This window comes from Ixodes scapularis, unplaced genomic scaffold (genome assembly GCF_016920785.2).
Source record: "Ixodes scapularis isolate PalLabHiFi unplaced genomic scaffold, ASM1692078v2 PGA_scaffold10__122_contigs__length_95168666, whole genome shotgun sequence".
Lineage (NCBI taxonomy): Eukaryota > Metazoa > Arthropoda > Arachnida > Ixodida > Ixodidae > Ixodes > Ixodes scapularis.
The window spans coordinates 72262870-72278772 of NW_024609836.1; the positions used below are offsets into that span (position 1 = coordinate 72262870).

Sequence of the window (15903 nt, forward strand, 5' to 3'; positions counted from 1 at the left end):
GCTGGCATTCTACACAAATTATATTTACGGACTAAACAAACTATTGAGTGTATAATCGAAAGGGGAGAGAGGATTTATCTAAATGAAGGGTTGCGCTATGATTCCCTTTTCAACCATTTTAATACCCATTGTAAATGAAACCTACTCTGACTAGAGCGTGATTTAAGAAGACTGTGTTCCTTTTATGCCCTATCTATTCTTACCATAAACGGTATTAGTTAATATGCTCGAGCATCAAAGAGGAGCCCTTGATCACTACCATAAATGAACTGATGGAGATGCAATCATTTTTTCATTCTCAAGTGATGTGCCAACAGGTGTTGGCATGTGCTTCAAAAGCATCAGTGGCTGTTCCAAATCAATATTTTTCCTGCTACAGAACCTGCTACAAAAGGTCAAATGCCACTTCCATCTCTGGACGTCTAATATATGTGTGTGGATCAAAAGTATTCTCGGGCTACCCTATGAGTGCATCAGTGTGGTGCCTTGTCGAGAGCCGTCACAAGGGGTCGCAATGCTGTCAATCACACTCAAATGCAAATGTGTGACCAGCCTTAACTGATAGTTGACTTCTCGGTGGTTTAATGAGCACACTCCTGCTTTAAGAAGGCGGTTGTCCAGGGCATTTAGTCGTCGTCTCTTGTTGCTGTCCCGAAAGAAGCCAGCACACGGTACAATTGCAACTCAGTAACGACGCACCTCCTTCTACGACACATTCTAAAACGTTTTGGAACTGTCCCCAGTTGCTTGCCGGGGTTGCCAGATGCAGTTGCATTTTCACTAAGCACCGTGCCTCTCTCGCTCGGTTCCCAGGAGAGACTGCGGGCACGGACAAGAGCGAGGCGGCGGCGGTGGCGGCGACCGCCAACGGCCACCTGGGCCAGACGGCCTCATACCCGGACCAGGAGCTGGAACTCACGCAGGACCTTCCGGAGGAGGAGCCCATGTCCGCCTCACCCCCCGTGCCAACGCCCAGGAAGTCGCTCTCGCCTTCCCCCGGGATGAAGGTGGGTGGCCGCTGCTCCGGGGACTCTTAGGTCGCGGTCCCACCGCTGATACGTCATACTAAAGACGGTCGGCAAACACTGTCCGAGGCATGTTTGTTATTTGTACGACGCTTTTGTCATGTCGGTCGTACTAAAACTGCCTGCGAACGTGTTCGAAGAATAGACGAGTGAAATAAGCATGCTCCAAACGTACGCGAGGCGTGTCTGCAGGTATTTCTTTCATCGTGTCTGCAGTGGACAGCGTGCCTTTTGCACGAGATACGAGCAGTTTGACTGCGGCTCTACGGCGATACTACTCGGGCTTATTGCAGAACGTCGTTGATTTAAAAAGGAACATAGGTGTGGGTCGTTCACAAACTAAGATGAGCGGAACGAACTGACAGAAGGGGAGATTGACTTTTTTGAAGATAGGAGATGCGGCTGTGCACAAATGAGGGTGAATGGAAGGAGCGAACAGAAAGGGAGATGCGTCGTTGTGTTTACGAAGGTTTGGTGTAGGGAGTAACGTGGTGCTGCTCTGCCCCAGTCGTTGACACCATTGAGAATTCCGAACGAGGGTTTTGAGGCCGATCAGCAATTTTCGCTCTACTCTTCCCCTCTCCCTGTCCGGGAACTATCGGCTTAGTGCCCGAAACATCATTTTTGTGCCCATTGTAAGCACGAAAGAGGTGTCTTTTCTGGGGGTCTTTACAAAGGAAGCTTCTTTTGTCTTTGATGGTGCATGCAATGAGAAAAAGGGAGTGATTTTCTTTCTTGTTGAAGAAGGTTTTGCGGGCCTGCCCTTAAGAAAAAAAAAGAACTGGTTGATGTGTTTTCATCCGTCGATCGTAGCGTCAAATGCAGAATTTCATGAGGTTTTTGCTATTGGCACACACTGATTAATTATGGGATGTTGCCTGGCTTAGTCATGTGATGTTATGGCCTCAAGTTATGCATTAAGTCATAGTGTCGCGCAATGTCGCGTCCGGTGGCATTATGTCCCCTGCCACTGCGAAGTCACGTGACCCGACACCACGACTTTGCACCGCTTGCTTTGTGACATGACGTTGGGTCGCGTGACGTGCCATGCTCGCCATGGACAAACACGAAATCTGGGTTAGCTTCAGTTGGAATGTAATAGTGCATTGAATGCAGTAGAGTGCGTCGCACGGTTGTAAGTAGTTGGTGTCAGGTGTGGCAATCCTCCGGCCCAACATTGCCGGCAAAGACGACGACGACTTTGCTCCCGCGCACAAGTCCTACGACAGGAAAATAAACGGAACGTCTTTACCTAAGTTGGGATTCGGTCGCACCATCTCTTCCGTCCTTAACAAGGAACGCGCACCAGCAGGAAATCTGGTCGATCCCCTCATTCCGTGTTCTGCCCTTGCCAGAGTCCCGACGGAGAGCCCGGTGCACTGCCCGCCCACCGGGAGATGGCGGTAGACGTGCCAGAGTCGTTTGTGGCGGTGGCGAAGACTGCTCCTCGGTACCCGCCGCCTCCACGGCCCCAGGGCTCGCCCAGGCTCAATGGGGCAGCGCCCACTGGGGAGCAGCTGGAGCGAATACGCAAGTACCAGGTGGGTGGCCGGGGCAGGCGGGCAGACGGCTTGCGCCAGCACCATTCTGCGGGGCGATCGAGAACTATTGACCAGGTTTCCACGGTTCATAACCGGGGTTCCGTGTTTTCGGCATTTATTTTTCTCCAAATTCGAGAGTTATTTATCCGTGTTCATTTTTAATTTTCTTTTCCCCTTTTAATCGGTGTTTTTTGGTGTCCAATTTCAATGGCGGAGAGAAGTCTCTGCTTATCGGGCTTGTGTTGTAAAGCGATTGTATAATTACTAGAGAAGATATTATAATTTATAAGTTATGCATTATGATACTCTCTTTAGTGATGCTGGTGAAGATAAGAAAAGAGAACGGGGCAAGGAATATGGTTTGTCGTTTAGAAAAAATTTTTTCAGAAAGTTTTTTTCTTTTTGTATTGGTTGGGTAAGAACTTTTCCTATAAGACTGGCAAATTTTTTTCTTATTACATATTAAATTTGGGGATTTTTGATTTTCACCGATTCAGAGAAAGTTGCCTCGGGGGTAAATTTTCCACGTTTATCGGTATATACTGAAAACACAAAACCCTATTTATTATCCATAAACTTGGCCGGAGTGCTGAACCTAAATCATTGTTGGGGTTTCCATGGCCTATAATTTTAAAACTGGGCTTCTGTGGTGGATACTTTTCTAACTGAGCTGGTTTGCCGGCTTAAAAACCGGTCTTGGTCTTTCTTGGTCCTGCTCGGTTGAAAGTGTGTGAATGGCGCTCGTTGTACAGGGTGATCCTAGATTGTTGTCGGGTTTTTATCACTTTCAAGCCGGTGTATTGTTATACACTGTGATCTTAAATTGTTGTTGGGATTTCCGTGGCTTATGATTTTAAAACCGGTCCAATGTTGTACTGTTATACATACGCAATAATTTGAAATTATTGTCGGGCTTCCGTGACCTATAATTTCCAAGTCGGTCTGGTGTCGATTATTGATTTGGTTTCCGCGGTCTATCGTTTCCAAACCGGGCCGGCGTGCCATTATTCCCAGGTTCCCAGGCCAGTGGGCGGTAGTGAGCTTGTTTGCCAACAAGCTCACTACCGCCCACTATCGGCGGACCCTTGCACACTTTGGCTTTCTTGTTTTCTTTTTTTTTTTTTTTATCTTCTTGTTTTCTGCTTGTATTATAATTGCTGGTATTACACTACCGGAAGCCTACTGGGACAAAAAAATACTGTGGTGCCCTCGTGCTGGCAGCTACCTTCGTACGTGGTGAATACGGGATGATTCGAAATTATTAATGGGGTTACCGTGGTCTCATTTTTAAACTGTTAGCTCCACGTGGTATCAAGAACTGTAATCAAGGATCACGTGCAAGCGTCCCAGAACTCGGGAGCTTGCACTGCCATTCTCTCCTATCCCTCTTCCGCGCTTGTTTGTTTGTGTCCCAACGCACATTTGTCGTACCGACTCATCTATGATCTGTCTCACGGTGCGATGGACTGCACCGGATACTAGGAGCCATCCCAGTCGATCCAATGCTGCGAATGCATTGTGCGACTGCACTTCGTACATTGCCGCGCCCCCTTTTGAAAATTGCGTGACATTCGCACTGCATTGGATTGATTCGGCTGTCCCGTGGCGTCCGCTGTTGTCTGCTGTAAGGTTGAACGGAGTATAACGGGTGTCTCCAAAGAATCGAGCACTCCGAGATGGTGCGGCGTGCATGTCACTTTGCAGGAGGAGATTCGCCAGCGCAAAGAGGAAGAGGAGCGGATTGCTCAGGAGCAAGAGTTCCTGCGCTCGTCGCTGCGCGGCTCCAAGAAGCTCCGGGCCCTGGCCCAGGGGTCGGAAGGGATCCTCAACGATGCCTTTGAGGCAGACGCCTCCTTCAGCACACTGCCCTCGGATGCAAGGCTGTGGACCACCAGCGCTCCCAAGCCACCCACCCGCACATACAGTGAGACTTCCACGCTGCCCTAGCTCACAGATGCTTGCAGTAGACCCTTTTCGAAATTCAGTCTGGCAACTTGATCGCCATTGTTGTCTCGGTGTACGGCATCCGTGCCAAACTAATGGCGGCATTCTTGGTGCGGACAAAGGAAGCATTTGAAGATACAGTGCAATCCACTTGTAACGATAATGCAAAAACCCGTAAATTCAATCGTTATAACCGATTATCGTTGCATCTGGACTAGAAACTGAGTGTTTATAGTCTAGAAACTCTAGGAACTGATCGTTAAAAACAGTACATCGTTATATGTGGCATCGTTATTAGCGAATTGCACTGTAGTACCAAGCGGAGGATATACTGACGAGACCGGTTATAACGAAGTCAACAGGAATCGGAAATCACTTCGCTATATCCGCTATTTCATTATAACCAACTTCAAAGTGCAAAAGGGAATGGGAAATCGTGATCGCTTCGCTGTAGCCACTGTTTCGTTACAGCCAACTTCGTTATAACCGGTCTCGACAGCATGAGGCCTGTACGTTCCAAACGTCAGTAGGATGTGACGCGTGAATTGGATGCAATGGCTGCGTGAGCATTAATTTTGGAGTGTAGTCCAATCAATCTCTTGTCACAAGTTCGGGTCCGAAGCCTTTTGATGGTGGAAATTTAATCGAGGGGCTTATCAGTTACCGCTTTGTTCTGATCAATTCTTGTGTTCGCATCTTTGAAATGGAAACAAATCGAGAAAGAAATGTGCGGCGATCAAAGAATCAATTCCCACCCGCCATTGATGTGGGAAAGTGACGGTGCTCCATAAAACACAGTTTCATGACCGCCATTTTGTTCGTCAAAATTGAAACTGCTTTTTAAGCCACCAGATGGCACTGAATTTTGAAAAGGGACTGTTGCAATCGGGATTTTCGCGAGAAATTACCTAAGGAACCGGACTTGTTTTCATGCCTGGCGGGCAGTGGTAAGCTCCAAAAGGGTGCTTATGCGCAGCATTTCAGTGAAAGAAAATTTTCGCTGACATGCTGGACGGATAGATGAGAAGCAGCAATTTGTGCAGTCGTGAAAAGTCTCGGACCTTTTCGTTTCTCAGAAGTGAGCCAGAGTGGTTTTGCTCGATTAGTTGGGGAAAAGCGTTGAAGGTTGGGGACTTTTTAAACACTCAATTAGGGTAGGTGTCTCGGTTGAATTAATTGGACACTTTCTTGGAACAAAGAGCGAGTGCCGACAGTGTTTACTTTTATCCGGATACACAAAAAAAAAAGGAAACATTGTTTACGTCAGAAAGCAACTGAGACTATTCTACACTACTTTATCGCGCCGATGTCAAAACCGGAAAGGGTTTTTCGAGGTTCAAAAGATAGCGAACCCACATTTACTCTTCGGAGATGGCAGTCATCCGGGCATGCCCTCTGTTCTTGCAGATTCTCGGGAGCTGGAGGAGTGCCTGGAACGGCTGGAACCCCTGGCGGAGCCCGGAGCCCTGGGGCCCGTGGCGGCCCTCCTCCGGGAGCCGGGGTTCCAGGGGGCCCTGGTGGTGAGCAACGGGGTCCAGGAGGCATGGTGCTACCAGAGGCCCCCGACCCCCACCTGCTCCCATGCGCAGGAGCTGGCGCAAGAGGTGGGGGGTCGCTTAAGCATTTGCTATTTTCGGTTTGATGGATAGGTGACTTGTCGATTGATTAGCTCGTTGTCACGTGGATTATATTTTAACAGAATATTATTGGCCAGGAGATTGAACTACATGCTGAGCGTTCTGGCTCAGCGCTGGACCAGGGCTCGTATTTGATTGGTGCTTCACTGATTGAACACGAGGCCCAGTCGAACGCCGCATCGGCGTTCGGCAACATCAACTGAGCAATGACACAAACAAATAATCTATGTTGCTGTCGCCCCATTGGTTTACTTCTTAAAGGGAAGCTGAAACACTTCTTGAAAAAAACGAGTTAGAGGTGAATTCTGGCGTATTTTTATCCCGTGAATCTGAATATCACTTTTGTTTTCCCCGAAGATGCAACTAAAAGCGAGAAAAAGCGAAAAAACATTCGACCAGTCGTGACGTCATACTAGGATCTTCGGGCCTCCAAGCGCGTGTCGCTCGTGTGTTCAGCGCGTGCAACGGCAAGCTTGCCAGGTATATTTCCCCGCACTGACACCAGTCGTGACGTCTCTTTCTGACCTTTCTGAAAATAGCAAGAGTGCGCGTGCATAGCTTTGACAGGCGCTGAAGATGCGCAAGAGCAGATATTCCGAATGCTCCTAGTGTGACGTCACGCCCCGGGAAGGAGGGGCTTCGGCGGTACTTTAAAAATTAATTTCTGAAGCCTCCGTGCACCAAATTGAAAAATAATCTTGATATTCCTGATCCTGGAGGTAGAATGAAGGCCATTGAAATGTCTTTTCTCAAATAGAGAACCGCTTCAGTTTCCCTTTAACTTAGCCGCTAAGTGCGCGGCAATTGGACTTCTCGACAAAGCTGGTTCCTACGAGATGAGCGGAGCTGCTTGGAAAGAGCCTCGTGAAAAAAAAAGCTGCACGACCGCTAAATGTAGCAGACTTGCATTCCGCTAAATTCTGTGGGTTCTGTTAATTAATTATTATTAATTAAATATAATTAGTTAATTATAAGGAGAGAAACATATGCATTTTTCTCATTGCACTTTTTGTTTCTCCCGACTTCATCCATATACCGTATATTTACTCGAATATAAGGCGGTCACGATTATAAGGCGAGGGGGCAGTTGAAGGACCCAAGAAAAAGAAAAAAAAAATGTATATTGACCTTCGAATATAAAGCGGGCTATGACTTTGAGACTACGGATTTTGGGAAAAAACCCCTCCTTATATTCGAATAAATATGGTAATTGAAATCTAATTTTTCTGTTAGGTTAAAAGAATATGCGCATATTTGTTTAATTTTTTCTTAAACACCAATATATAACTTTACTCAAACTTGGTAAGAGGAGCAGGAGAGTAAATTTGATTGCATGAAAAACTAAAGCATTGTACAGTAAAATATCACTTGAACAAACTTTAAGAAGACTTCAGAGAAAGTTTGCTGAAGTGAAAATTCACTCAACTCAAGGCAGTATACACAATGGGGTTTTTCGGGGTAATTTTACGGAAGTTTGTTCATCGGAATAATTTCTTTGACTGGAATTCATTTAAGTAATAGATCGCTGTATCACTGGGAAATTTTTATCCAAGCCAAAAATATAGCATATATGTAATGGGACACGAAGGAGACAGAAGAGCATGTTCTTGCGGACAGCGCAATGCAATATGTTGCGTGTGGATGCAGGTGCTGTCGCTACTGCAAGGCTGCGCACTTCCAGAGGCGGCGCAGCTGCAGGACCTTCTGACGCGGCTGGAAGTGGAGGGCCTGCTGCTGAGCCACGACCGCATAGCGGCTCGCTGCGGTGCGGGGCCCCGCTGGGCGCACTCGCCGCCGGGCACGGGGGGCGCCCACGAGGCGCTAGACCGAGCCGCCCACTACTCGGAGGACAGCATCAAGATCGTGCACATCGACAAAACCAACGAACCCCTGGTGAGAGGAACCCGTAGACGCTTTGCCTCCGAGCACAAACTTTCTGCCTTTGGTAACGCTTCGTCACAGCCAGAGCCTGGCAGAAAGCGACAAGCGCATGCTAGAAGCTGAGCTTCCACTTAATTCTTAACTCGTAACCAATTATTGTTGTGTTCTAGGAGGATTTGGAACTCTGCTAAGACCTTGTTGCCGATCCATACTATTATGGTACCCGGAACGCGTCATTGACTGGCGTGTTTAGCGTCCAGCACTGGCCCCGCGTCGAAAGCGGTCCCGAAGTGACATCAAATGTTGTCACAAGAGCCGTCATGCCGTCTGATGCCGCAGTTCCTGCTGTCGGTCAAGAAGTTCCGGCGAGAAAGTATTTACTTTTATTTTATTTGAGTAACCCACAAACGGCTTGACGTCGCCGTAGTCGCAGCGTCCTAACTTCTGGCTGCTGAAGCTTCCATGGGCTGTCGAGCTGGGTGGCAACCTGCAGTGGAAGAGACGTCTTCCGCGTCCACCATCGCCGTTCTGTCACCGCCATGAGCGCGTCAGGCAACAATGTGACGCTTCTGTGATGTCACCGGGGGGGAAATCGGGGAAAATTTGAGGACGCCGTAGACATGCCAGTGAGGCATGCATTCTGGGCACCATAGTATTATACCCTTCACATGTTTAAAACGCGGCTTTTTAGATATCGATCTTCATTTACACCTGGATGTCCCGGGTTCTAGTTTCTGTGGTTACTGTAATGCGATCTTGGGTGGGAGAGGAGGACCATCCAGCCTTCCATCGTCGATTACTGTCTAATGGTTTTTTTTAAGTGCATGCTGTCACGAAAAGACATTCGGGAACTGAATCTGCTCTCAAGACTGTGCAGCGGTTGCGTTTTGAGCCTGTGTGCAGGTTGTCCTCACGCGTTTCGATTTTCTCCCACAGGGTGCGACGGTGCGCAACGAGGGTGAATCGGTCATCATCGGACGGATCGTCAAAGGTGGTGCCGCCGAGAAGAGCGGTACGTTATGAATGTGATTTCGTGGTTTCGGAGCTTAATTTTTTGTGAAATTCGGAATGCGTTTCTCAGTGTTCATTTTTCACTAGAAATTTAAAATTTACCTGAGTTCCGTTTTTTCTGTTTTTTTTTTTTAATAAATGGTGTTTAGACAGAAACATATAATGAATTCTTTAAAAGAAATCACCGGTATCGAAAAATATTTCTACAGCTGCATGTGACATGGCACCTTTGCAATTGGCACTACTAACGGTCTCACGACAAATCTTGAAAACAAGTGTTACTTCATTAAACGTCGGTACTTTGAAATAGCCAAACACCTGGTTGCATAAAACCTTCAGCTGCTGTCGCCATCCTATGAAATATACAAGTTCGTATTCTTCACTGTTATAAGAACTTCCACTCTCAAAGAAGCGAAAATAGTATGGTCCAAATTGGAAACCGGAGCAGTGGTTTCTGCTGTGGTCCAGATTGGTACATTGGCCTAAACAAACCTTAACAAATAAAAAAAAAAATAAAAAATTTGGGGATTCTTAATTTTGTGCTTTGACCAACTTTATTTGTAAAATACCGTCTTTTCTGGCTCGGCGGGACCGTAGTCGGGAAATTTGTCTGCAGGGGCAAACTTGGTGTGAAGGGAAGTTTTTTCTTATATAGTCCATACCTTTTTATTTATTTAAAAATGCAGCAGACTCATTCGAGTCCACGCAGGAGTGAACAGGATAAAAGACAAGAAAAGCATTAGGAACAGCAATAGAACGTGGCATAAAAGTAATACATTGCCTAGCAAGGATAAAGTTCATAAGTAACAAAATATTTTCACAAGGCTGCAATTCCCAAATGTGCAATGAATGTTGTTTCTACATTTGAACTCTCAACAGTAATCTTTGATAATGATTCTATGCAGTTATTGTCCTGGAAAAAAAAAAGTAAACTTAAATGTATTATTAGATGCGTGAACCTCACCTGTCATTTTACCATCGTTGAAACGCGTATCTGCTCTGGTCACTGGTGTGATGTAAACAGTGTAATTTATTTCAATTTTACTTCCAAAGAATGATTTCGGAAACTCGTCTATAAATGTGCGAGATTTATCTCTAAAAAAATTTGTGTAATCTTTTTCCTTTTTTTTTTTTCTGGTGCAAGCTTTTTTAGCGTATAGGTATTTCACACTATCAAACTTCTTGTAACCCGCCTGGAACAAGGTCTACTGCCCCATATTACAACATTTGATGTCATGTTTTTGGTGCTGCCAATACAGCCTCCTCTCAAACCAAATTTAAAAACTGTGAAAAAAAAAAAAAAAAGATTTATTAGGAATTTTATTTAGGGGGTTTAGTTCAGATGATGCATTGTACCACCAATGACTATCAAATCAAAGACTCTAAAAATTTCGCTGGAGCTCCCCTAAACGTGCATCGCGCAGTGGTGCTTATGTGACTTCACGCCGGTTCAATGCCCCTCCTTGTCGAAACCGGCCGTCGTGGGAGGACATAGTGTCTGAACAAAGTTTGACCCCTCCCCCACCAGGGTTGTTGCACGAGGGGGACGAAGTGCTGGAGGTGAACGGCATCGGGATGAGGGGCAAGTCGGTGAACGAGGTGTGCGACCTGCTGGCCACCATGACGGGCACCCTCACCTTTCTCATCGTGCCCTGCGGCCACGAGGTCATTGCCCCCCGAAGCACGGACACGGGCATGATTCACGTCAAGGTGGGTGGCGCGCCTCTTCTCCGGGCATCTCGGCCGACTCGATTGGGAGAGACTCCTGGGGCCGGTTGTGTTCAAAGTTGAGTTACGTTGTGCTTATCAGACACGACGAGAAATGTCGTGCTTTATGTATTTTGCGGGGTTTATTTGCCATACTTCACCATAAGGGACATAGGCCTCTTAAATGTTTTAAAGCAGATTGGGCTATAGGGCTGGGTTTCGTTAGAAAAGCGACACTTGACCGTTACTCTTAATTGACGTGCAGGTTAAGGTCGTAAAAGTAGTATGGCCCCTGTGGGGCTACATTGCTTACGTGACCTTGATGTCAGGGTGTCGCATGGCACGCCGACGACACGTGACATCACACGATGCGCTGATGTCGCGTTACACCATGTCATGTGACACAGCGATGTCGTGCAAGTTTGCAAACAGACACAGCATGCACCCAGCTTATCCTCAACACATGCCGTGTGTTTGGAGTTTAGCGGACGTGATCGAGGCATGCTTATATTTTTGCCAGCTGGGCCCCGTAGCTGGAGTAAGTGAAATGCAAGTGCCGGCCACTCCGACAGTTAACCGGTCCCTCTGCTCTTAGGCCCACTTTGACTACGAGCCTGAGGAGGACCCGTACATCCCGTGCCGGGAGCTGGGCATCCCATTCCAGAAGGGGGACGTCCTGCATGTCATCAACCGGGACGACCCTAACTGGTGGCAGGCCTACCGCCAGGGCGAGGAGGACCAGACTCTGGCGGGGCTCATCCCTTCCAAGTCCTTCCAGCAGCAGTGAGTGGACTCTTTGTGCCTCTCCCCCTCCCCTCCTGCCTCCCTCCCTCCATCCCTCTCTTTTTTGGGTTGACCCAGATTAAATTTGTTGTTTGCGTTTAGATGGCGTGAGGTTGGCCTGCCTTTTGAGGTGCAGCGATGCTGGTTTCTGCTCTAAAAGAGATGGCCAGTGCACTACCACCGCTACTCTGGGATCTATACCGTGCATTACGCAATAATGATGCAAGGTATAAACCTCAGGCTCTCTCCCCTTCCTCAAGCCTCCTTTACCGCTCATTCACACTGGAAGCGGATCCGCGTTCGCAAAGTAGTTGCGAACGCGGTTGTATAAAGATCCAGTACAATTGCATGTGTGCTTGATGTCATTGAGTGCGCGTGCAATTGCACTGGATCTTTATACAACCACATTCGCAACCACTTTGCGAACGCGGATCTTCTTCCAGTGTGAATGAGCGGTTAGGCCCCTAAATACATCCATGGTTCTATATATGTAGTAAGTTTGTTCTGAAATAGGCCATTTCTTTGCAATGGGCAATTTCTGTGGAATAAGCAAGTTCTCTAGAATCAACCTTTTTTTTACTGAATGGGCCATTTCTATGGAGTGCCAAAACTCTGAATTAGAGCTGTCCTTCAATGAGAAAAACCCAAGCTTCTTGGGAAAAACACCTCGAATCACAATTTTATTTTGTATTTACTTCGAACACTGCTGCACGTAACTGTCTGCAAAACTGCTGCTTTTTTTCGGAGACCAGAAGGATTGGGGAGCTTTTTTTTTTTCTTTTTTTGTTTGGTACATGGACATTTTTCAAGTATTGGGTCACGCCCATGGGGGGGCGTATTTATGGGTCAGGCCAGGGAGGGGTGGTAGGCATTCGGCTGGCGTACGGGGGGGGGGGGGGGGTCTGTCTGCTGAGATATGACATTACGATCGAAACATTGCCCAGATCTATTTTGTTGACTCAATATTTGCTGTGTCACCAAAATCTAAACTTTTGGCTGGTGTATATCAATTATTTTAATAAAACAAAGTTGACCTTGGGGAGCTTAGGAAAGGGTGGTCGCCCCCTCCCTCCCTTTTGAATCCGCCCCTGCGCCCATGTCCATTGGAAATTGGGCAATCCTGTGCCTAGTTCTTTTGGATATAAAACCCAGCAAATGCCGATTTCTTGTCCGGCACCAAAAATTTAAACAAAAAAACACCAAATCTAAATAAATAATAATTTTAGGAGAAATAAACACCTGAAACAGGGAACCCTAATCATGAGCGACGTGCATAGCCAATTATTGCAATTGGCAGGAAGATGCCAGTGTTTTAGGGAGCATTCACACGGGGGATGCTTTTTGGGAAGGGTTGTGCATGACGTCGGTGATCGGCAGAACCAGCGGGACTCCCTCCCCAACTCCAGCATTCACACAAACGGCGGGGAGCCGAGAGGGATGTCATTGTTATCAGACGCGGTCGTATTCTCGACAACAGGGATCCGTGCGCGTTGACGAAAGTAGAAAAATGGAGGCGTACGTGAAACGCCGATAGGCGACCACGGCAGCAGCGCTCTTAGATGCAGAAGACGACGAGCTGCTTCCTGCTAAAAACAAATATACTTTTTGATTGGGTGGATGCTACACAAAAGAATGTGAAATTGAAAACCAGTTGTACTGTAAGGAGCGGTTCCACGATGGAGTTGATGAATATGGAAGACTCCTCTTCGGGTGCCTCGGACGACATGCGCAACAGCGCAAGCCACAGAAAATTACCGTAGGCGATTCTGATGCCACCGCCGGTAATCCGCATGATGCGCATCCGAGTGAGCAAGGGGAGGGATTTCTTCTTCGTGTGAATACCTCTTTACGGTACAGGTAACATCCTCACGTGAACTTTTTAATGCTAAAGCATTAACTGTCCCATGGGGCGAGCCAGCGTCATCAGTTTTGAAGCCGTGCCAAACAGCACCTAAACTCCTTTCTCCAACTGAAGCCGCGATCTCGTGGCTCCCAGCTTTGAAGCCACACGAAAAGCCTAGCCAAACGACACCTAGTTTCCCCTATCCCAAAGGAGTGGAGTGAAGCCGAATTCTAATAGATTTCGGCTTCAATCCCATTGGCTGGCGCACGTCTTAGTTTCTTGGAACGAGGCTCTTATTGGCCACTGCACGTCTGTTTAAACGACTGCTACCCCAAGACGCTGCCTGTCCGCACCGCCAGCACTCCAGTAACACGAAGCATCCAAGATCAGAGCGACGAGGACAGCGTGCGCTCGGCCATCGACGCAAATATGCCGCAGACGAAATAAGGGAGCAGAAGAACCACATGCATGCTTTCACATTCACAACTTACGTGCTTAGGCGTACCTCGAGTCTTTTTTACGGAAAATCATGTTCTGGACGTCGTCCTTTGCATTGTTTCTTATGTGGAACACGACGATTGGTTGTATGGGTGTTCTGCAGGAAGGCAGATGTTTTACTAGCGTAGATGTGGTACAGTCGAACCTCGATATAACGAACTTCAATGTAACGAAATCCTCGATTTAACGAAGTATTTTATTTTTCATAATTTCTTGCCCATAGACCCCATGTATTTTTAGTCCCTATATAACGAAGTCTATTTTGCTGCTATTTCAATATAACGAAGCGCCATTGCCATAGAAGGCAATAAATAAATCAACTCTAAAAAACAACTTCGGAAAAAAATTGTGGTTAAAAAAAAAAAAATTATGCGCAAACGCGAGCGCTTGATAGGTTACTTCACGGGGACAGGCCTTCCAACGTTCCTAGGCTGCCCGAGGATGCGGCGCCGGTAGCGCCGGCGAGGCATGCGGCAAAGCGGATTCCGCGAGGCTGGCCAGAAAATGCCGAACAAAAAATTAACACGGCATAACAGCATCACCACTGACATTCACTGATCATCATAGTCCACTGTACCGCGGGTAGCGCGGGAGCCAACTTCAGCGGGGGAGCAACGTGATGGCGCGACCGCGCGACCGCACGGGCAGTGCCATCTAGGAGAAGACCGAAAAGACCGATTATCGTCTGTGGGCGCAAGGGGGCAAGTAAACTGTGCGGTCAAGAGTGCTGTGTAGGTTGGAAACATTGGCACCGCCTAAACCAAACAGCTTTATTTTTTAACCGGGCGGTTCACTTACGTGCTTGCTGCCATAAGGAAACGTAAAGTTCTTTCTTTGGATGAGAAAGCAAACGTTTTGGACGCCATCCTGAAGAAACTGCCGAGATCACGAGCACTCGGGAAGTGCTCGACGCAATGGACGTACTGAGGAGGTACACGGCGTCGCATGGGCAGCAAGATGCCGTGCAAGCGCTCTGGGCGCTCGAACGCCGTATGACGCCGCTGCTACTGTCGGACAAGGCACAAGCAAAACTCGCGGACTACTTTGCCCCTAAATAAATGTCATTTTCGGTAAGTTTTCATACCCGTAAAATGTTTCGGAATTTTTTTTCCGCATGCTAGCCAAATTTCGATTTAGCGAAATTTCAATGTAACGAAGTAAATTGCGAATTTTACCGACTTCGTTACATCGAGGTTCAACTGTATCAATCTGCCATCTTTCAGCTTTAATTGTTTTCTGGAGCTTGTCTTCTTGCAATCTGCCATCTTTCAGCTTTAATTGTTTTCTGGAGCTTGTCTTCTTGTTACATTTGACCTTATGACCGATGTCTTAACCTGCCACTGATTCATTGTCTTGCAGGCGCGAAGCCATGAAACAAGCGCTTGCTGGTGGAGATGCAGCCACAAAGGAAAAAACGAAGCGAGGTGAGTGACGGTTGTTTTGTACAATTTTAAACTCTATTTACAAAAAAAAAAAGAAAAGAAAAAAAACATGATGCCGAAATAGCCGTTGTCGCTACACTGATACTCTGCGAAATGTGTTGGCATTTAGCGTGTGGGTTCCGATTCAGTGAAGGATGGCAATTCTAAACTCGCAACGGTCTGCATACTGTTGTGTTTGGAGAGCCAGTCTTTCCTTCCGGTTGTCAGCAGTTTCGCGCAAACGGCGTCGTCGCTGCGCCTCAGTCTTTCGTTGTTGTGTACGTCATGTCACCACCACGTACGTTCAATCTACTCCTCTCCCGCTCCCGCGGCCCGTCGTTGAAAAGTGGATGTAACGAGCGAATGAACAGGGCGAAAGAGCGCGGCTGGGAAGCGTGCATCACCTCACGAAACCAGTCCGGTCCTAACCACGATTGTCCAAACGACAGACGACTGCATGCCCCAGAGCGATAAATGCTAACTAACGCATGTAAGAAATCAATTATACTGTATCAGCACCTTAGATGCCGGTGCCAGCATTCCGGTCTTACCGCGGCTTTTCTTCATACAGCGATGTTTTACTCATTGCAACTGTGCAATAGAACATTTCTA

At 47.3% G+C, this 15903-nt stretch overlaps 1 protein-coding gene across 4 annotated transcripts in view; it reads left to right on the forward strand.

Annotated features, from left to right (window-relative positions):
• LOC8026921 (protein PALS1) overlaps nt 1–15903 on the forward strand; it is a 43949-nt gene that overhangs the window by 20260 nt on the left and 7786 nt on the right. For all 4 annotated transcript variants that reach the window (XM_042288677.1, XM_042288678.1, XM_042288680.1 and 1 more), the window contains 9 exons: nt 814–1007; nt 2381–2566; nt 4271–4490; nt 5918–6114; nt 7795–8040; nt 8965–9040; nt 10568–10749; nt 11342–11529; nt 15230–15294. In XM_042288677.1, coding sequence (XP_042144611.1) covers nt 814–1007; nt 2381–2566; nt 4271–4490; nt 5918–6114; nt 7795–8040; nt 8965–9040; nt 10568–10749; nt 11342–11529; nt 15230–15294 — 1554 coding nt within the window. The remainder of the gene's footprint in view (nt 1–813; nt 1008–2380; nt 2567–4270; nt 4491–5917; nt 6115–7794; nt 8041–8964; nt 9041–10567; nt 10750–11341; nt 11530–15229; nt 15295–15903) is intronic.